Genomic DNA, 22,747 nt, shown 5'->3' on the forward strand with positions numbered 1-22,747 from the left:
AACTGTATGCACAGTTTTTATTGGCACTGAGGGACAAATTATTGTGTGGTGATTGACAGCATGCCACACATTGCTTTAATACGAGTTAATTTGAAAACATTTATTCCTCCTAGGCTTTGCTTTTTTTTGTTTGTGTTTTTTTTTTTTGTCCACTTGCCCTATCTTGTTTGACTTGCTCACAAATTGTTTTGGATTCTGAAGCATTTTTGACATTCTAGAGCAGAACTTTGTTTGTGTCCCCTTTTAAATTAGGTGTCCTTAACAACTATGTACATTTGACACAATGTATTTATTATGTGTTATATCACATATCACATGGCAAATTGGCTGATTAAATTATTTATTTAAGTTCCCCTTCTGTCACTCACTCGACGTTGTATCGATTGTAGTGGCACAATGGGTCTCTTCTGAGAGCCTCGCGTACCTCTGAACTTGAGAAAAGGCCAATGTCAAATTGGCAGACAGAATTTTCATGTCCCTCCCCCGGACATACGGATATAAAGGGGAGCGGGCGAGCGTCTGTCAGACAGATTTTGTCTTCGGAGCGGAGCGGTTGTGTGATCATTGAGCTGTGTGTCACCACTGCTTCACACACCTCTGCAAGAGAGCTTCTGTTGGATCTGAGGGCGCATTCCAGCGGCTTTCTCCTCTCTGCACGCTGTGCAGACTTCGACAGCGCTTCTCTCCTAAAATAGTTGATTTCTCTGAAAGAGTTTATTTTCCTTTAAAAGAGTTTATTCCTGGCAACAAGTAAGAGCGAGCGTTGAACTTCCTTTTCAGGACGCGTCTTTTAAAGATGCCCTTCCGCCGCAGTGTAGTTCCTGGATGTGGTCGGTATCTCTCCAGATCCGACGGTCATAGACGCTGCCTTGTGTGCTTGGGTAGCGATCACACTGAGGCAGTCGAGCTCAAAGCCCTCTCCTTGAAGACGCCCCTCCTGATCACGCTCGCTTCCATAAAGAGGGTTGGGGATCTGCAAGCGTTCTCTGTCAGCGACACTTGCCTGGAGTTCAGTACAGCAGATGCTCACGTCATCCTAAGACCGCAACCAGGCTACGTTCACACAGTTCCGACGACCCCTTTCAGGGACCAGGTTGTGAACCTGCAAGCGCTGACCCGGGAGGAGGCAGACACAGCCTCTTCGTTGCTGTGTCCAGTACGTGCTTTGCGTATCTATGTGGACAGCACGCAGGGCTTTAGATGCTCTGAGCAGCTCTTTGTCTGCTTTGGCGGACGGTGGAAAGGGAACGTTGTTTCCAAACAGAGGTTGGCTCATTGGGTTGTTGATGCTATTTCCCTAGCCTATCACACCCAGGCCGCAGCACACTCTACGAGAAGTGTGGCATCCTCGTGGGCACTGGCCCATGGCACCTCCTTAGCAGACATCTGCAGGGCAGCGGGCTGGGCAACACCCAACACCTTTGCTAAGTTCTACAGCCTCAGGGTTGAGTTGGTCTCGTCCCGTGTTTTGTCAGGTCTGAGCCAGTAGAACTCGGTAAAACGGAACAGCCGACCAGGTGTTCCGCTTGCACCCTTCACCAAGTTGATCCAGTGCACCTTATCACCCAGGTTAGCCAGTAAGCTCTCGCTTCCTGGATGCTCTTCCTCCCTAGCCCTCTGGCCACAGATTCAGCGGAGGAATTCGTCGCCAGACCCACCACGAGTCAAGTGCTCTGTGTTGGGCTTGGGCTCCACATGCATAGTTCCCCCTTTAGGCAACTCCCTGTGATGTATTTTCCGCGTTATGGTCCCCCTGCTGGCAGGAACTGCGTGTCCCTTGGGCAGTCCTCGCTGCCCCCTGGTCTCCATGTCTGTATAAACTCCTTCCTTGTCAGGCAGGATCTACCACCGTGCCATGTCCACGTGTGGCTTGACAACCCCTGTGTGTATATTAGCCACAAGTTACCTACCCCCAGTCTGGGCAGGTTGTGGTCTCCACAGGGCCTTTTCCCCCTGAGAGAATAGGAACGGAAAAGGACGCCTTCCCCGACGCATCTATAGCATTAAGATAGCCCCAGCAGCTTTTTAACTCTATGATGAGAAACATAGATATAGAAAAGGCCATGGCTGACCAGCTGGCTTCCATGCAAGTCATGTTGCCTGTTTCCGTACGGGTACTGGGAACCTAAGAGCGTTATATGACACCTTTTATTGGGGGCATTGGGGAGGGTTACGTGCAGCCGACCCAGCTGCTTTTAGCATAACAGCTTGCTTGCACCTGGCTCAGCAGTCACGTAACACGGGTTAAGTGCATGGAATTTTGAAGTGGGACCCCTTGTGTCAGTGCAATCGACTACGTTGAGTTAGTGATAGAAGGGAACGTCATGGTTATTGTTGTAACCTCCGTTCCCCGATGGAAGGATTGAGACATTGTGTTCCCCTTGCCACATCACTATCCCTACCACTGTAATGCGCCGTAACTTTATTCTCGGCTCCTCAGTGAAATTCTGTCTGACAGATGCTCGCCCGCTCCCCTTTATACCTGTATGTCCAGGGGCGGGACATGTAAATTCTGTATGCCAATTTTACATTGACCTTTTCTCAAGTTCAGAGGTACTCGAGACTCTCAGAGACCCCTTGTGTCACTACAATCGACACAACATATTGTTTCTTCCATCGGAAGAGTTCCTTTACAACAGTAACCATGACGTATTGTTTTAACTTTAATATTGTGATAAAAGAAAGCTAGCTAATGATTTAAATCTGTAGAATGGAAAATTTCTTTTTGTGACATGAAAATGTAATGCATGATAGAAATGAACCAGATAGAGTTAGTAATCGTTTGTGCGTGGCCACCCTCTGCACCAAAGAAAGTTATGTGCTCAAAACGGGCATTAGGGCTGATGGCTGACTTTCATGTTCTAATACTTTTTAGCTCCATGCCCTATTTTAGCAGCTGTTATGGTACTCAAATGGAGGATCTCAGTGTAGGATATTCATGTCTTGCTGTAACACTTGTGCTTGGGCAGAAATGTTTGTGCAGATTTGGAAACTCCCCAGAAGACTTGCTGCATGTAAAAAAAAAAAAAAGTCCAGTTCTGCTCTGTGAACTTTAAATGGCATGACACCCACAGAGGCAACTGAACAGGGATTGTGAATAGGGAGGAAGATACATTTTATGATAAAGAGAGACATCTTGTGGCAGACATTTGCAGTGCGCATTTGTAACTCAAGAACGTGACATATATATGAAGACAACATGAAATAGCATTCACACTCACAAAACTAGCACATATATATTATAATATAATATACATATAATATACTGTATATGTAATAATGTAGAGCAGGACTTATCCTACAGTATTGATTGGATGATTTATACATTTGCTCCCTTTTATCCAGCATGAAACACTGAAAAAATCCAGACGTCATAGGTGTTCGTCTAGCGTATATGTTCGGAGTGAGCGGCCTATTGAATGGAGGTTTTTGTCCGTTGCATCTTGCTCTCCTATTACCATCTCACTGTATAAGCATTAGGCACATACTGTACATACAACTGTATTTAATGAAAACAAATTGTGCTGCCACCTGTATTATGAAGCTTGGTCTGTGGTTGTACTATTGCACTGGTATAGGCTACTGTGGAAGCAGGAGACAACTTCGATTTAAAAATCAGATGTCTTGCAACTAACTTTTCCCTACCCGAAATAATGTTTCATTTGAATTTTGTTCATATTTAAGGGAAAACCAAAATGACTACGTTTTTTTCAACCCTGTTTTGATTTCATGTTGTCTTTAACATACCACATGATTACAATGCTTAAACATTTTTAAGCTAAAACAGAATTGTTTACAGGAAAAATGTGGGCAGTCGGAAAAGGAAGTTGCCCTCTTGTAACTACACTGTGTTGGCCACAAAGAGAGAGATGGTGGAGTGCGAGCTTAGTCCGCTCAGCATGCCTGGTGAGGAGAGCAACAATATGATGGAGAACAGCATCGACAGCCACACCTTTGAGAGCATCAGTGAGGACGACTCCTCACTATCACACCTCAAGTCTTCCATCACCAGCTATTTTGGGGCGGCTGGTCGGCTCACCTGTGGGGAGAAGTATCAGGTTTTGGCTCGTAGGATCACACCTAAAGGCAAGGTGCAGTATTTAGTGGAGTGGGAAGGAACTACTCCTTACTGAATGTCACAGAACAGGTGTCAAACAGATGGGCTGCAAAGGAAGGTGTCACTTGGCTCTCAATAGATTTTCTTTTTTTTCTGCATTGCTTTTCTGAAAGTCATAGTTTCAGAGTTCTAGATTAGTTTTGTTTTTTCCACAAAACATATTTTACCATCCACATAGTTTTTTCCCCTAGAATCAAACGATTAACTAATATTCTGGTCTTATCTGATGTAGGACCTTAAGGTCTTTTTTTTTCCTTTCTTGAAGTCATTCACAGTGTCCTTTTGCTAGGGCACTTTAAACATCATAAACGTATACTAACCTTAAATGGTATACCGGCTGGTATCAGTCAGTAGGTAGCAGATAAAGGACAGTATTAAGTAATATTTTCAAGTCATTTTCAATTTAGTTGTGGGATCCAAACAGCTTAAGAGCATTGACCCTAAGAGTTACAGTTCCAATAGTCCATCAAAACTCCACGGCATCGATTCTGAGTAGCTCTAGATTTTTATTTTTATAGGTGTAAAAACCCATCAGAAAAAAGTTCATTTTTGTTAGAATGAAATGCTCCTTTGATTAAGTTAAAGGTTTGATTAAAGAAATACTCAACCCAAGAAATTAATTCATTATTTACTCACCCTCAGACAGTAGGTGACTAAATAATGCTATTCTTTTAAATGATTATTCATGGGTTTAATATGTAAAGTTAAGCTCAATCAACAACATATGTGGCATAATGTTGAAAACCACCAAATTAAATGTTTGACTTGTCCCTCTATTCAAAAAATATAATAAGATATAAAAAAAAGGAAAACATTTGGGTTACAGTGAGGCACTTACAATAGACGTGAATGGGGCCAATCTGCAAACGTTAAAATACTCACTGGTTCAAAATTGTAAACAAAATGTAAATAAAGTTTTTCTGTCTAAATTTAAATAAAATTTTACAGCTTTGTTGCCATAACGACATAACGCTGTAAACACTAAAACCTTAAACTGACCGCAAAAACGGCAATTTAAACAATTTTACAGCTCAAAAAAATACACAAGTTTTTACAAAAGAATTAACGTTAAGTGTTTTTATCAAATTATAAGCTTCACGTTTCTGCCTTTAAACCCTCCAGATATGGGCCCCATTCATTGTAAGTGCATTATTGTCATTTTTGTTTTTCTTAAAAAAAAGGAGGGAGACAAGTCAAAATAGTTTTTTATGGTAATCAACATTATGCCACAAATTATGTCGGATGAGCTTACCTTGTATTGAACCCAGAATATCCCTTTAAATGTGGAGAATTTTTGTCTCAGAGGGTAGTTCACTGAATGTAATTTGTTCTCTTTCATTCATCTCACTCAGTATTTCTGCAGAAGGACGATATAGTGATTTGTGCACATTTGTTTGTTCACTAACATTTTTGTCAGACTGCGGTACATGTAATACATTTTAGCCTGCACTATTGTTCTTTCGTGTACAACCATAGTTGTACACGAAAGACTGTTAAAAAGTATTTTTCTATTTGTTTGCTTTTGTATGTAAGATTAGATAAACAAGACCTGCTTTGGATGAGAAAACAAAAAGAAATTGAAAGTGGAAAGTTCCAGAGAAACTTATTTAATTTGCAATAGAATTGCAATTAGGCTCTTTTTCAGCATTTGCCCACTGATTACAGTTAAAACAAAGTTTTTTTTCCAAAGATTTCGAATTTTTATCATTTCATTTAAGGTGGATCTGGAAGTGGATACATTTATATTAAAGGGATAATTCAGACAAAAAAAAAAAAAAGATTCTCTCATCATTTACTCACCCTCATGCCATCCCAGATGTGTATGACTTTCTTTCTTCAGCAAAACACAAATGAAAATTTTAAGAAGAACATCTCTGCTCTTTTGGTCCATACAATGCAAGTGAATGGGTTCCAACATTTTGAAGCTCCACAAATCACATAAGTCATCATAAAAGTAGTCCATATGACTCCAGTGGTTCAATCCATGTCTTCAGAAGTGATATGAAAGGTGTGGGTGAGAAACAGATCAATATTTAAGTCAAATTCTCCCTGCTCAGTCAATCTCCACTTTAACTTTCACTTTCACATTCTTCTTGTGTTTTTGGTGATTCACATTCTTTGTGCAGATGCAGGAAGGATTACTTTTATGCTGCTTCTATGTGCTTTTTGGAGCGTCAAAGTTTTGGCACCCATTCACTTGCATTGTATGGACCTATGGAGCTGAAATATTCTTCTAAAAATCATAATTTGTGTTCTGCAGAAGAAAGTAAGTCATACAAATGTGGGATGCATGAGGGTGAGTAAATGATGAGAGATTGTTTGGGTGAACTATTCCTTTTTACAGATGTTTGTATTGTCTAGAAAATGTAAAGAAATGTGAAGTTTCAAAGCAGTGTCAGGATTGATGATTCTATAATTGGGCTTCATTAGTTTTATAGTACAAAACATTATAAATATGCTTTATTATTTACATGTATATAACTGAATAAAAGATTAACCCCCATTTAATTATTGCACTATTCACATTGTATCAGCTATGCAAGCTATTGTTGGAAAAATCGACATATATTTTGTAATTGATTTTAAACAAAACTATATAAAAGGCTATTTCAAGTATTTGATACTCTTCCCACTTTTATAATATTTCCACAATTAAAAGCGTTTGTGCAATTGAATACCGATTGCAACAATATTGTCAAAAAAGCACAACAAAGATCATGTTCACATGTTCAAGATCAAGTTTTGTATGTCAGTTGTTCATTACATATACTTTTTTTTTTTTATCAACCTATTTGTGTCAAGATTGAAATTAATATGTTTTGGATGCTTTCATGACAGTATTTCTACAAAGCACACTTAAAGTCGTAAATGTAAACATGTAATTTTTTGCAACTATGTTCAAACATGTTAAATGTGCAAACCTGGATGTCATCATTCATTCATTCCTGTTTCAGACCATTAAACCGTTTGCAAGCAGTGATTTTGTGTCTTATGAATCTGTTCACCAAAAAATGTGTTCAGATTTATTAGCTGATTTGTTCAGTCACCATTTATGGAAATGACATCTTTATGCCATTAGGTGCAGACAAATGAGTCTCCTTTATGTGTTTTGAGTGAATTATATTGATTCAACTGATTTGTTAAAAAAAAAAAAAAAAAATGACCAAAACAATAGCAGTGAACAAGAATGATTTGTTCACTTATTATATTCATTCATAAACACTGATTTGTTTATGAAATAAATACCTATTTAGACAAAGGTTGGCTTAATCAAGAAAACTAAAGTACAAGATAGTTTTGAATCTATAATATTTCTGGTCACTACATAATTCTCATACTTCCATCTGTGTTATATCTTTGCTCTGATGACTTCTCCATTATTCTAACACGTGGAAAAGACATTTGTGTCCAAACTTTAAATGAGTTGTGCATATTGGTATACTTAAAGGTAAAATAAGTTATGTATTTATTGATTTATTAAAACATTTTAGTCCTAAAGAAATGAATAGTAATTTTAAATCATATATCAAGATTAAGCAGAAGACTCCAGTAATATCAGGAACCGTATAAAAGCTGTTTTCTACATGGCGAGGGTCCCCTCATGGGAGCAGCCTTGTTAGATTCACATTACCAGTCAAATACTTCTCTTATTAACCACCCTCTTTTTGGACACTTTCACTCTTGGATGAAATAAAACATTCCTGACTGTAAATAGTGAAATTCTACAATCTACATTTCTACCCTTTAAGGAATGAAACATTCATTAGCAGCGTTATGACTTGCAAAATTTAAACGTATTACCCAAACTAATGTGATGTGTTCAATATATTTTTGCAAATGCAGTAAAATCATAACTAAAATGTAATTTTACTTAAATGGATTTACACTCACAATTAAACTGATGAATGAATCTGAAATTGCATTTTCATTAATGCCGTGGGATTATGTCAAAAAAAAAATTAAACAAGGATTTGACTTCATCCAAGATGATTGTATTACTATGATCATGCCATTACCCTTTCAATGTGGATTTAAAAATGTATTTCGATGCCATTGTATTAATAAGTTCATGTCTCCTCCTTCAATGTGGATTTTTCAAATGCATTCCAGCCGATTGCATTAAAATGTGTATGGAAAATGTAAATTAAAATGCATTGCTATTTTACATATTACATTACAAATTGAACTATGCCAGCCATGTGCTTCCACGGGGCACTCTCAGCAGCAATAATATGGTAGTGTTGTGAACCATGAAGTTGAAAACCTAATTTTTATAGTCTAGAGGGCGCTCTTGTTACATGGAAAGAATTAATTGCGAAAGCTGCTCATGTTGACAAGGCAACAGAGTACTAAAGGCACTGTTTTGGCAAGATGGGTCTTGAAAGTAAATAAAAAATATTATGAAACCATATATCTCTTTGTAATTTCAGAGACAGTATTGATAATCTAGCAATAACGGAGAATTTCATTTCTTGGCTTCAATTTAAACCATTGAAATTGATTTAATTTTAAATAAAAATAAAAAGTATCCTTTGCTATTTGTGCTCAGTGCTAAAATATCACATTGCTTTTTATGATTGCAATTGCTATAAAATGTTATGGAAATTAATTGGTAAAAGGTGTGGGAAACCTGTAACTAAATGCACAGATACCCGTCGATTCAGTGCCACCGACATGGGGTAATACATTTACAAATCCTAATTGGGCTTGAATACATATTCTAGGTTTAAGTCATGAATATTGATTAGGAGACAATGAGATGCTAACCAGAAATCCAGGCAGCCACGTAATTAAATATATCACGCCTTCACTATGGTAAAATATATTTGCGCTCTAAGGCAAGGGCCGAACGTCTGTCTTTCAGCAAATCAGGTAGGCCTACTGCGTGAACGTAACGTTACGCAATTAATATTCATAAGTCAAGCCTTCGCCGATGTTATGTATACTTGTCAGAAAATAAGTTAATGACGGAGAGGTAAAATACCCTTATTATTCTGTGACATTTCCTTTAATGTAGCAGTTGTTATTGTTGTTCACCAATATACATTATAACCAACAAGAAAAAAAATGTCCAAATGAAAGTGTCCTCTTGTTATGTTTCCAGTTAAAGTTATTTTTAGGAGAGAGTTTTTAGTGTTTGTAGTCAGACATTTGTTGCTTTCTGCGCCAGAAAGTTTAAGCTGTTTTTTAATTGAGGTGTTTAACGACTTATAATAACAACAATAATACTAGTGATTAGTGTGCACGCGCAACAAAATGTTGTTAGTTTGACATTATTCATGAGTATACGATGACGCATTAATTTATTATGGGGCATCCGTCAACTGTGCAAGTGACCAGGAAAGTTAAATGTTGAAAAATAGGCCTACAAGTTGACAACATGTTTAGTGGTCCACACGGCACTATGGCACGATACATCACCCGCTGTCAGCACCAAGGCTGTAGGGTAACCAGAGTGTAGACAACAGATTTGTTTTGCACAGACGCCAGTTCAACTCCTGATAGAGCTTATATATATTATGAATTTTGTCATGCATGTAGTTTAAAATCTCTGACATGGAAATGGTTCTATTTTGCATTTTTTATTAATTCTAATTATATTATCAGAATAACAATTAGTTTTAATTATTATTATTTAATTTTTTTTTCAGATGTCTTAGTTTCTCTTTTGCATTAACATTTTGCATTGCATGCACTGGAGATGGCATTGACTGATGATCCATGTTATTCCAGTATGATTTGGAAATGTTTCAAAGAGCATCGTGTGTACTACGGAAAACTTAGTAAAAATACATTAATATAAATAATACAAAAAGCTTAAATTTCATAAAAGCTGAAATACTGCCGATCCATTCACCTTGTGAAGCTGTTGGATTCTACAGCGCATTTCAGTGGTTCTCCCCCTCTTGCACCAGCGTTGTGCAGAGCGCGTCCCTGGGCGCTTCAGCAGCAAAAGGGCATATTTTCTCTTCTAAAAAGAGAATATATTTTCTTTCTAAAAGAGTGGCACCTACGAAAGCATCTTTTTCAAGATGCCTTTTAATTTGTGTATTATTCCTGGTTGCGGTTGCTATCTCTGCTTCTGACGGCCACGATCGCTCTCTCATGTGTTTGGGTGCTACCCAAGTGGACACGTCGTTCGTGGATGGTTCATGTCCTCATTGCGAAAACATAACCATGGCTACGTTGTGGTCACGGCTTTCTTTCGTCAGAGGGAAAGCAATCCCAGCGGCTCCCCGCCACTGTCCTTCTACCTACGGGTATGAGGCAGAGTCGGTTAGCTCTGGGGCGATTTTGAGACCTCAATTGGAGCTTCTCTGCCAGGTACCCCCCCATGCACCTCCCATTCCACATTACGCTCGTATGCCCCTGTCGAGTTCTGGGATGAGTCCGTGGGCCCGTCTCAGGGCGAGTTTGCGGTCTCGTTCGGGGCTCTTGAAGAGGATGAATTGTCGATAGCAGCATCGGAGAGCGGGCTCGTCCTGGCTGATGCGGAAGACTCGGCTGGCTTCCCACCCTTGGGTGCAGTCGTCCAGTCACAGGCTGACGCAGAGCTGGTGGCCATGCTTGCCCGGACGTCTGTGAGTGTCAGGCTGGAGTGGAATCCTCGCGGCTCGGCGGTTGGTTCCTGGGGGCCAGAGCGCCTCTCATGGCCACGCCCCCCCCCCATTCCTTTCTTCCCGGAGTTGCATGAGGAGCTTACGTGATCGTGGTGGGCACCTTTTACTGCCCGTACCTGTTTTGTGGGCTCCTCTGCTCTCACTAGCCTCGACAGTGGTATGGCCAGGAAGTACTCAGCGATTCCTCGGGTGGATCGGGCGGTCGCGGTGCACCTGTGCCCGCAGAGCGCCGCCAACTGACAGAGTCTTCCGAGGCTCCTGACCAGGGCCTGTAGCCTTACGTCATCACTGGTGGCTAAGGCCTATGGTGCTGCTGGACAAGCTGCCTCCACCCTGCATGCCATGGCTCTACTGCAGGTGCACCAAGCCAAGGCACTTAAAGAACTGCACGAGGCTAGTCCTGACCCAGGATTGATGCAGGAGCTGCGCTCGTCGACCGATCTAGCCCTCCGGGTGACGAAGGTCACGCCGAAGTCTCTCAGGCAGGAGATGTCCACCTTGGTGGTCCAGGAGCGCCACCTTTGGCTCAACCTGGTCTAGTCGAGTGAGGCTGACAAGGTTTGATTCCTTAACTCCCCCATCTCCCAGGTTGGCCTATTCGGCAACACTGTTGGAGAGTTTGCCCGGCAATTTTCGACAGTGAGGAAGCAGACGGAGGCTATCCAACATATCCTGCACCGGCATGGCTCAAGACCTCGCACCCCGTCTGCTCATCAACAAGGGCGTCTCCCTGCGGAGACAACACCGGCTCCGTTACAGCCCACCCCAGTGGGCCAGCCTAGGCGTGGAGCCGCCCACAGGAAACAGACGCCACCCATCTCACAGCATCTCACAACCCAGGAACTCGGGAATCTGCATTTCGGGAGCTGGTAAGCAGACCACTTCTTCCCCCAGTGGAGGGCCATCGAGAATTCTTGTTTTCCTTTTGATTTCACCACATGCCCAAATGGCTGCGGTACCCACATTCTCAAGAAAAGAGCAGTTTCCTCACCTCCTGGGCCATACAGCGCAAGTTCTGAACCAGGCTTTGCAAAGACTCCTGTTCAAGATGCTGACGCAAAAAAGCATTTTAGCGAGCGTCCGGCTCCAAGATTGGATATCAGGTCCGCTGGGCACCTTTTCTTTTAGAAGGTACAGTGCCCCGGGGGTGGGCACAAGGAGCCATGTAAGTGCTTTGTTTTTCGTCTGACGCGATTGTTCCCTAGGTCCCCCTCATGTGGCGCTTGGCGGCTCGCACTCCCCAACCCATCGTGGTGGCTGAACAGGACAGTCCGACTCGGCTATGCGATTCAGTTCACCAGGCGCCCGCTTCACTTTGGTGAAATGTGAGAACGCTGCTGTCTTGCGTGCGGAGATTGCCTCCCTCCTCTGGAAAGACACAGGATAGATTCTGTTCCTTCAGCCGAGATGAAGAATGGGTTTTACTGCCCCTAATTCATTGTACCCAGAAACGGCAGTGAGTTGTGGCCAATCCTGGACCTGCGAGTTCTGAACCGGGCTTTGTAAGACGCTAACGCAAAAACGCATTTTAACGAGCATCAAGATTGGTTCACGGTTTTACCTAGACACAGACCATTCCTGCGGTTTGCTTTCAAGGGGCGGGCACACCAGTACAAGGTCCTCCCCTTCAGTCTGTCCTTGTCACCTCACGCCTTTGCGAAGGTCGCTCTGATGTGTGTGTGCCGTCAGCAGTGCTCACGCCAAACTCTCGCAAAAATATAAACAAACAAATATAAACTTTGATAGTGAGCACAAGGAGCTCTGGCCTCACTTTATATGATCGTGTAATGGCAAATTTTCCTGGTCATAGGGGGTTTATACACACAGTGTTAATGTCACGTAGTGACACAGAGGAGGAGACGCATGCTTAATCTTATTCTGTGGAGTAAAAAAATTAGTAAACAAAACCTCAAAGGTTTTGCTTCATGAGAAATAAGGGATCGTGGATGTAATCAAAGAGATTTAAAATAACGTGTGAAAGTAAAGAAATTAAGGAAATAAATATTTTACTATTGCATAATATAATATTAAATAAAATAATATAATATAAATATAATACAAATATATTTTTAAATCATTTTCAAAATTATATTAGAGTTCCAAGCACAACAGCGTAAATGTAAAATTGACCAAAACTAAAGTTAACCAATAAGAAAGACATATTTTAAGTATTTAGAATTTATTATAATTGCAATAATTGTTTTGACAATTAATCGTCAGCCAAATTTCATAATCGCGACTGCCCTAGTCCCGCCCCAAACTCACGCCACTGGTGGAGCCAATGTAGCACTGTCGGACGTGGTGGGCCATTTAAACAAATAGAAGAATGTTTGATAGTGCCTTAAAGTTCAATTTTAGGTGAAATCAACTTACAAATAGCTTACACTCTGCCTACGATAAGATTCTAGAAAGAATTGTAACATCGAAAAAAACACACATCATCATTACTTAAAGTTCAGATGTGACGCTAGAGCACATACCAGTGAAATGAATACAATTTAAACCTCTGTATACTCTAAACACTTGAGCTTGTGTGGTCTTTTTTTTTGTCCAGATCTGACTAAGACAGGCTGAAGAGCAATAATTTGCAGTGGGAGGCATAATTATGATGGTGTTACAGGACAGTTATTGTTTTAGAATTGCCTAATAGGGGTTCTGGTTCACAGTGCCATTGAATTTGGGGATGGGCTGCAGTATAATTGTGTGCTTTGTGAAAGGGCTGAAAAGAACTCTTGGCCTAAATAGGTCAGTACTGTTTTTTTATTTTTATTTAATTTTTTTATCAGATACTTTGTCATTAATAAGTGGCTTTGTAAAACAATTATTATTTTATAGTAAATTATAAATACAGTGGCCCCAAAATTTGCCCCCAAATGTTTTTTATCAAATTGCAAGACATCTTGCAAATTCCTCAAAATTTATGTTTGGATAAAACATTTCTGTCATACATAATCAAGGGTAGATCCTAAAGCATTCAGTTGTCAAAACATCTTCTACATTCAAGACTTATATCATTTAATTCTTAAGTTGTGTCTCTCTCATTTGAGCTGTAATTCATTGCTGTGTAAATGCATGCGGCAGACAGTGGCAGCCTGTTGCTGTAAATGTCTCTGTATATTTATCCATCCCTCGCATAGATGCACGTTTAATTCCCCACACGCCCATTATCAGCCTCTTAATCTGTGTAGTATTTCACATGTAAATTGGAAGGAACTTTTTTTTGAAGCAGTTTATTTCATTTTCTACAACTTAGAAACTTTTTTTCTAATGAGCAACTGACTCTAAGTTATGATTTATCATGAAGGGCATGTTACTATACTACAGTACATGTCAAAAGTTTGGGCACACCTATTTTCACCACTTGTTTGTGGCTTTTCCTTTATCTTTTCCGGCAATGCTATTTGTTTAAGTTATAATTTTGTATTTGCTTTTCTTTCTTTCTTTTTTTAAATAAAGTTGTATAATGCACTTTTTTTCAACAAAACATAAATAAAATAAATCCAAGCATGTAAGGAAAAGCCTTTACATAAAACTGTTTGAGTTATAATGAAACTGAACTGTCTCCAGAGTGAGTGAGTGAGTGAGAGAGAGAGAGAGAGAGAGAGAGAGAGAGAGAGAGACAGAGAGAGAGACAGAGAGAGAGAGAGAGAAAAAAAAGAGCTGTATCTTTAAGAGCTCTGGCACTCATATGGGAGTGAGTGGGGCCCAGAGAAGTGGCTCAGCCCAGCTCAGCTCTCCTCCGGCTGCCAGATGCAACGCTGCAGCCAGAACAGAGTGCCTGCAGACTGCATGGGAGGCAGCACTCTTCTGACAAACGGGTGACGAGGCAGAGAGAATACCCTTCCTGTGAACTGTTGCTGTCTTCCAATCCCTTGGCACTGAGAGCATGTCTAATTCTGCCTCTCTTTGAAGTTATGGAGTTGGAAAGCAAACTCAAGCTAGACAGCCACTATGGTAAGACGAGACATTGGAATCACTTTTAACAAAGCGCAGAAAGTGTTGAGAGCAGACAGTGAAATGAGCTTGTGTTTGTGTGTGTCAGAGGGGCTGTGAAACACATTAGAGCAGGTTTCTTGGGCTTGTCCTCTTGTATGAAACCATTTTTTAGTGTTTGTATTTGTTTGTATATACACTCATGTTGCAATGACAGAATGAGTGTAATTACACTCTTAAATGTTATCTATTTTTTTCTTAGGGAAGAGTTTAGAAAGTGTGTTTTGACATGAACAGCGTGGAAACTCTAAAACATCAGCAGATGTGTGTGTACAGCTTGCTACTGTTACCTCAAGACAGGCAAAAAACTCTTGATAGATTTAACAGTGAATTATAACTTAGCAGAAATGTTATTTAAAATCGGCCATTGGTTCACTTTCTGTCAGACAGCACTGGAAACCATTTCTTTCACTCTACAAATATACTTCATAAACATTTGTATTTGATTAAGGCAAAAGTATATATATATATATATATATATATATATATATATATATATATATATATATACACAGTATATATCTCCTGTATTTGTTGTGTTTTGGATGCTGGTTCCCAGCATGAGATTCTGCTGGCACTGGATGTTTACAGTTGCATTTATTCATTTAGGGGGCACTTTTATCAAAAGCGACAATGCGGGTGTCTTTATTATGTTTCTTTTATTTAGCTTAACCAGCAAGCCTCCTTGGATTAATCAGAGAGACCTTGTTGGTTCTCTAGCTATTTTTATTTTATAAATTTTTTGCTCTGCTCGTGAACAACATAGCTATGCTGGTCCACCAACTTGGGTCAGCATGGAAATTCATGCTGGTCTAACTCGGGCTTTTCCAGTGTGCACCAGAAGTATTAAAAAAGACCATATTTAATATTTATCTAAACAATCAAAATTAGACCTTTATGTCCTTTACTTCACAATAAATTGTATAAAACATTTAAAAATAGCTTGTTAAAACTTAACCATTAAACCTTAGCTACGCTGTGGCTTTTTAAAGCATTTTTGTGTTCAGGAAGGAACTCGTGGCTCTGGTTGTATGTATGGTGATTAACAAGACAATATTTTAAATACTGAAACAAGCCAAAATTCTCCTTTTAGGTATAATTATATTAAATATATTAAAAGTTTTTGAATAAGTTGTATTAGAATGTTGGCATGTGCCACGTTGCTGCTTTGTAAAACATTTGAAATTGTATGCCGTTGTATACTGGAATTAACTCATGGTTCTGGTTGTAGTTATGTTGATTAATTCTTTTCTAATGAAACTGAAAAAACCCTCAGGACTGTTTGTTCATGCTGATGTGACAGTCACATGATGTGAGATGAACTTTTAATGGATCTTTGTCATGGGCCCTTAAGCAAATAAAAGTTTCAAAGCTTGTCCGACCACAATTTTTTATAGTTTCAACTTGTTCTTTGATTTAAAAGACACAAAAAGGAGTACAGAAATAAAAAGAAATATGAGTGAGTAATACCATCAGATGAATGTGTACACTCAATATACTATAGGTAAGGATAAGGCTCGATATTTTAACATTTTGCAAGTTATTGGTGCAATTCAACAGTTATTCTCAATGGAGGAAAGCTTTACTTTTTGAATGCTTTATTGTGCAGACAATTTAAGACTTCATTTTAATTGAATAAGGGCCATTAAATACTGTAAAAGATCTTTGTGGTTTCATTAATGGTTCATACAAAGTTCATTATAAGTATTTTGTTGATTAGGACACAGAAATGCTTTGAGATGTTTATCGTTTTTAATTTTCAGCAAGAGTCTGGAATCAAAAGGAATCGTGATGGAATCTTTGTCAGAGTCTTCTTCTTCAGAGTCTTCTTGCATTAGATTAAAATGTTTTGATTCAATGAATCATTTATTAAATGGGCTTTTGTGCAGAGATCTGATCATTAATATCCGCTTCTCACAGATGGATGTAGAATAAGCCTTATGATTGACTTCACTTTAACTCTTTATTCAAAAAACAGCTGTTTAAAAAAAACCTGCAGTATGATGAAAAGCAAAGGAAACATGTGGTGAGATTAATGTTTTTTGTGTGATGTGTTACTACCTAAGTTGGGAATATGTGGTTAAAGGGTCGTTCACCCAAAAATTATATTTTTGCCATTATTTACTTACCCACAAACTTGTGCATTCTAATCCTGTATGACATTTCTTGTCTTGTTTAGCTGAATGTCTGAGCTGCTTTATTAAATACAATGAAAGTAGATGGTGACCAGGGACTGTCAAGCTTCAAAAATAACAAAAAGCACCATTAAAGCTTTTTAAACGTGACCCATATGACTTGTGCACTATATTCCAAGTTGTTATTCACTGAAAATCTTCCCTTGAAATTCTTGACAGCTGTGTTTACCATTCAGTTTCATTTTATGGAAAAGAACAGCTTGGGCATTCTATGTGTGCATGTTTATAGAGAAGGGTGATTAAATGATGACAGAATTTTCATTTTGGGCAAAATATTCCACAATATTCCTGTCTGTTGGGCTCAAAGCAATGCTGCTTGCAACTTTGCAGAAGATTATAGAGTCCAGACATGGCTTCAATAGTAACAATCTTAAGGCAAGTACATAATCCTTGTGGTATATCAAGATGGACGTAATCTCTTTAGCTGGATATTAGGACAGACATTCATAATTTCCACCATCATGTTCCTGGTGTTGCATCCTGTGTTTGTATGCAGCATTTATTGCCGTTTGATTTACTAGTAGATGTTGCTGCTACAGCTGTGGTTCACGTGACAGTCACACCATCAGTGTTTGTGGTGCAGTTGTTTGCGCGTCCACGAGCCCGCAGCGCCGGACTCATATTATATGCATCATTGGAGAAATAGCTTAAAATGACCTTAGAATCATTATAAATGGGTTATTCATGTTCACTTTGTCGTGTGTTTATTTACTGGGAGCTTTTGACACTTAAAGGGCCCTGGAAGCCTAGATAGCTGTAGAAATAACTGTCAAATAATAAAATGCCTCTATTTGGAAAATTATTCCTGTGCACTATTTTTATTTAACATAAATACAAATAGATAATATAAACCAATTTAACAGAACATATACATATAACAACTATCAACACTACTGAATCACTAAACTATACCACTACCAGTTTGGTTTGTTTTTGCAAATATATATATATATATATATATATATATATATATATATATATATATATATATATATATTTGGTACTAGAAAATCACTTGCTATTATATCAAACACTGCTGAAAGCTATTTGGTTCGTTAAATGAATTTAAGATTGTCTTTGTGTTTGTCTTTGAGTTGCCACAGTATGCAATAGACTGGCATGTCTTAAGGTCAATATTAGGTCAAAAACAGCTTTTTCTAGAAACTCATCAGCCAATCATTGTTTTTAGAACTGAAGGCTATACAATGCTTGAAATTGCCAAAACACACTGAATATTTCATACAAAGGTGTACACTACAGTCTTCAAAGACAAATGACAGCTGTCTCTAACAAGGACAGAAAGAGATGTGGAAGGCCAGATGTACAACTAAACAAGAGGATAAGTACATCAGAGTCTCTAGTTTGATAAATAGACGCCTTACATGTCCTCAGCTGACAGCTTCATTTAATTCTACCCGCTCAACACAAGTTCCATGTACAACAGTAAGGAGAATAATCAGGGGTGCAGGCCTTATGGTAAGAATTGCAAAGACAAAGCGACTTTTGAAACAGAAAAACAGAAAGAAAAGGTTAGAGTGGGAAAAGAAGCACAGACAATGAACAACAGATAATTGGAAAAGAGTGTTATGGATCTTAACCTTATTGAGCTTTTGTTGGATCAGCTAGACTGTAAGATGTGTGAGAAGTGCCTGACAAGGCATCTATGGCAAGTGCTATAGGAAGCGTGGGGTGAAATGTCACAGAGTATCTGGACAAGCTGACAGATAGAATGCCACTTTGTAGATATTTTGTTAATGGGGTACTGACATAAAGCCTATGCTTACATTTTTCAGTCCCTCCAGGATTTGATCTCAAGAATTCTTGCAAATTCAACCAATCTCCGCATTATTTGCGGTAGCTTGCCATTTTTTATAATTTATCTAAAGCGACTTACAGTGCACTTATTTCAGGGACAATTCCCCCAGAGCAACCTGGAGTTAAGTGCCTTGCTCTGAAGGATGTGGGGATCGAACCAGCAACCTTCTAATTACCAATTATGCGCTTCAGCCCACTACGCTGCCACCAAACGTTTTAAAACACTTGGAATTAAAATTTGTTAAAAAATGCTCAAATATATTTACTCTAATAATTGTATTTGTTCATATACAGCCATATATCAGATTTCAGTATCAGACTTTGTAATAATTGCAACAGACATAATTATTGAATCCTCAATGGCGGGTCCATCAATGGCCAATAAACAACTTGCTGGATGGTCTTGAGGGTGGCCTTGTAACCCCAGTGGCCTCCGACAGGGGAGTCGTGAGCATGGGCTGACATCAAACCCCTATGATCGGTTGGGACAACCCAGCGAGCTGGTCTCTGGCTGGTTTGGGTATAGACTAAACAAACCTGTCTCCAGTTTAAGATGCGGCTGTCATGAAGGAGAGCATGTAGCTCCTCCGACTCACACGGTGGGGTTTGAGAGGCCCCTTGTGTTGCAGAGTTTCCTCTTGCTCCTGCATGGTGATCAGATCTGCATCGCTGGATCTCCGTCCCAGGTGCAGAGTGTGCGTTCCTCATGCCGTTCTCTTTCCATGTGGGAAAGTGAGAGATAAAACTATGACGAGCATAGTTTGAGTCAGAACAGATTGTCAGTTGCTCAACAGTCAAATTGGAGGCTAGCTGGAGCGTGATGAGCACTGCTGAAATTTCAGCGTACTGGCTTGTCTTGTTGCCCAGTCGGTAGTTGTTTGGTTTGTAGATGTTGTGGTTGAACCAAACAATACCAGCTCCTGCCAGAGTCTGACTTTCTTGGTAGAATGAACAGCCATCCACGTAGACCCATGGGAGTTCTTCACAGGTATTCTCATCATAGTAACAATGATTTGACGGGAGCAGCGGACTGGTGACAAGTAAGGATTCTGGGCTTGGTTGCCCTTCGAATTCACAGTGTTGTCATTCATCCAGGCCCTTGCCCAAGGCCATTTTATGGTTCTGGGCATACTTGGCCTCATTGTCATAGCCTTGCAGTGCCATCATCCAAGTGGCAATGTGGCTGTTGAATGCACAGCCCTCCCTCAACCATTGGCTGTTCAGGAAGGTGACAGGTTGGTGACAAGTCTCAATGTCTGTCTTCTGTAGCTAATGTAGCTACGGAAATGTTCCACAGCCCGTATGGTGGCTAGGATGGCTTTCTCACTGTCAGAGAACTTCATCTCAACAACACTAGGAGGTCGGCTCACGTAGGTGACGATTTGTTTTTCTGTGTCTTGTTTCAGTGTCAGGGCAGCACTGAGAAAGTGGGACGAGAAGCTTGCCACAAGGTGGAACTCTTTATCCTTGTCTGGGTAGGCCAGATACGGTGCAGAGCTGAACTTGTCATCTGGTGGAAAGACTGTTCCTGGGGCTTTCCCCGCTTGAATATTTAATCTTTACGGAGAAGTTCCATGAGGGGTCTGGCTATCTCTGCATAGTCTGGAGTAGTTGCAAACACCTATGAAGCTTGGGATTTGATGCCATCTGGACTCCCTGTTAGACAAAGGTCTGGTTCCTCATGAGGATGTCGTCCACGTAGATGAGGTTGCCACGGGCAGCGGTGTCACTCATGGCCTTATGGAGGAATATATTGAACTCGGCTGGGGAGTTCAAATATCCGAATGGACAACGGTTCCAGGTGTACTGGCGGTTACCAAAAGGGAAAACCAGCTTGTAATGGTCAGCCGGGTCGACTCTCATTGTCTAGAAGCAGTTGGCCACGTCCATAGTAGAGAAGAAGCGGGCCCCTTTTATCTTGGCCAGTTCTTGGTCCAAATGGATCATGGGCCAGTGGGAAAGTCATACCTGCTTATTCAGATGGCTATAGTCAATGGTGATGCGCCACTTGGCGGTCAGCTTTAACACTGGCCAGATAGGCGAGTTGTAGATTGAGTTGCATTCCTGAATGATTTGCTTTTGCAAAAGCTTGTCAAGGATCCCTTGGATCAACTCAGGCAGCCATGGGGATTTTGTACTTGTGTACAAATGTGGGTTGTACATTTGGATCAGTGGGAATGCGATCAGTGAGGTTGTGACTGCACAGAGTGCGTTTCTCTGATCCTCTGTCGTTTAAGTATCTGCTTTGGTAAGCTGCTCATTGACCTCGGCCTCAATGCCAACATAGAGTTCCTCTAGTGAGAAACAGGATCTGTCATCACCAGGGGTTGTGTCTCCGGATTGAGTCACAAGAGAGTATACGACCATGTCACCTCTGGTGCACAGGGTAGCGCTGCAGATTGGTTTGCCTTGTAGCACTTTGTGGCTGGCCAGCATGTTCATTTTGGTCAGCAAAGTGGACAGGACACCATCCAGGTTGGATTGATGGATTGAATTCTCCTATCACTGGCAGTGTCAGATCGAAATCATGCACATACAAACAAACTGAAATAGTTGCATTAATATCCTGATTACATGGGGTGCTAACTTGTACTCACATGTATTTGTGTGTGTGTGTGTGTGTGTGTGTGTGTGGTCCCTTTTGTTTCATACCAGTCCCATTCAACTGTGCGCAGTGTGGAAAGCATGCAGCTGACTGGGGCTAGCATGTATTAAGTTGCATCAAGAATATGAATGATCCATGTGAAATTTCAGCAGCGGTGCTCATAATTCAGCAGCGGCGCATATACAGTAGGTGAAACACTGCACCATAGTTATAGCAGAGCATCGCATTGTTCTGCTTTTGTTCACAAAATACTGATGGCAGCATTCTGTTTTAGTCTTTTAGTCATTTCTGGGCTGTCTTCCAAACACAATTTAAGTGACAGATTAAATAATAGACTTTTCTACAGTAGCAAATGGGGGTCTTTCATTACATGGCTGTGTTATTCATGGCAAAAGCCTGACATAACTTATGGTATCCCCCAGTTAACCTTGAGTTAAACTACAATTAACTTAAACTACATTGGGTCATATTTAATGTAAGAATTTGAAATGCAGACATTTCTGGTGATTACATCAATAGAAATGCAAGTTTGCAGCCAACTTTTGTAACAAATCTCTGAACAACCATTTGATACTCTATGTTATAACCTTACAGCCCCTTTAATGTAAAAATCAACCATGACAGTGAGTTACATATTAGTATACTCTCAATAATTTTATATTAGTATTAGTAATCCAGGCTAGTTCAAAAAATATATTTTAAAATTCCACAACTAGTAATACTTTTGGTAGACTCAATGTTAATTTATCACAAGCAGGCTTTTTATAATCAAGGGTATAATTTAGGGTATGGTCATAATTAAGTGTAGTCAAATGGAGACTTTATTCAGCTTATAGAGTACAGAAAGGCACTCCCCTAATTGCATAAGAATTAATTAGGAATTTATTGGGAGGTGAGGAACAATCAAGTGCTCTCAGAAGATAGAAGCTATTTCATAGTAGGGCACATTACTTAAATATACACCGTAAAGGCTTAATTTCTGTTTTAAACCAGATTATAGGACTTCCAGCTATACATGTTCTCTAGTTTTGTAAGTCTTATACAGAAAAACAATATTATGCAAAATAAATGCTGTCAAAAGTGTTTTATAAAACTTAGATCTTTTATGACAGATTCATATAAAAGTTTTTGATTTCATAGTACATTCATTGTCAGTAAACTGATAAAACTACAGTATAAGAGAAGATGACTGCTTGCAGGTCCCTCATTATACCACCAATCTACTCTAAACTAGTCTGAATTTTGAAAAGAGATATGTCCCCCTTTATGTATATACTGTTTACAGCCATTGTTTACAGCCTGGCCTCACTGTAATGTCGAAGCTGCTAGTGACACACAGTTGACCTTTTACCAAATCATGAATGGCTGTCATTAAAGCAAAGGACATCTTTGAAAAGGGCAG

General features: G+C 39.9%; 2 protein-coding genes across 3 annotated transcripts in view; both read left to right on the forward strand.

Moving 5' to 3' along the window:
- Positions 1–6,340, forward strand: part of LOC127620914 (fibrinogen C domain-containing protein 1-like) — a 251,198-nt gene extending 244,858 nt beyond the window's left edge. For both annotated transcript variants that reach the window (XM_052094262.1, XM_052094263.1), the window contains one exon: positions 3,800–6,340. In XM_052094262.1, the coding sequence (XP_051950222.1) occupies positions 3,800–4,133 (334 nt within the window). In that variant the 3' untranslated portion in view covers positions 4,134–6,340. The remainder of the gene's footprint in view (positions 1–3,799) is intronic.
- An 8,193-nt stretch (positions 6,341–14,533) lies between these two features.
- The window catches only part of dab2ipa (DAB2 interacting protein a), a 130,850-nt gene continuing 122,636 nt past the window's right edge, over positions 14,534–22,747 (forward strand). Inside the window, exon 1 of the mRNA XM_052094601.1 lies at positions 14,534–14,691. Within this exon, the coding sequence (XP_051950561.1) occupies positions 14,652–14,691 (40 nt within the window). The 5' untranslated portion in view covers positions 14,534–14,651. The remainder of the gene's footprint in view (positions 14,692–22,747) is intronic.

Source organism: Xyrauchen texanus, chromosome 27 (assembly GCF_025860055.1).
Source record: "Xyrauchen texanus isolate HMW12.3.18 chromosome 27, RBS_HiC_50CHRs, whole genome shotgun sequence".
NCBI classification, from domain to species: Eukaryota; Metazoa; Chordata; class Actinopteri; order Cypriniformes; family Catostomidae; genus Xyrauchen; species Xyrauchen texanus.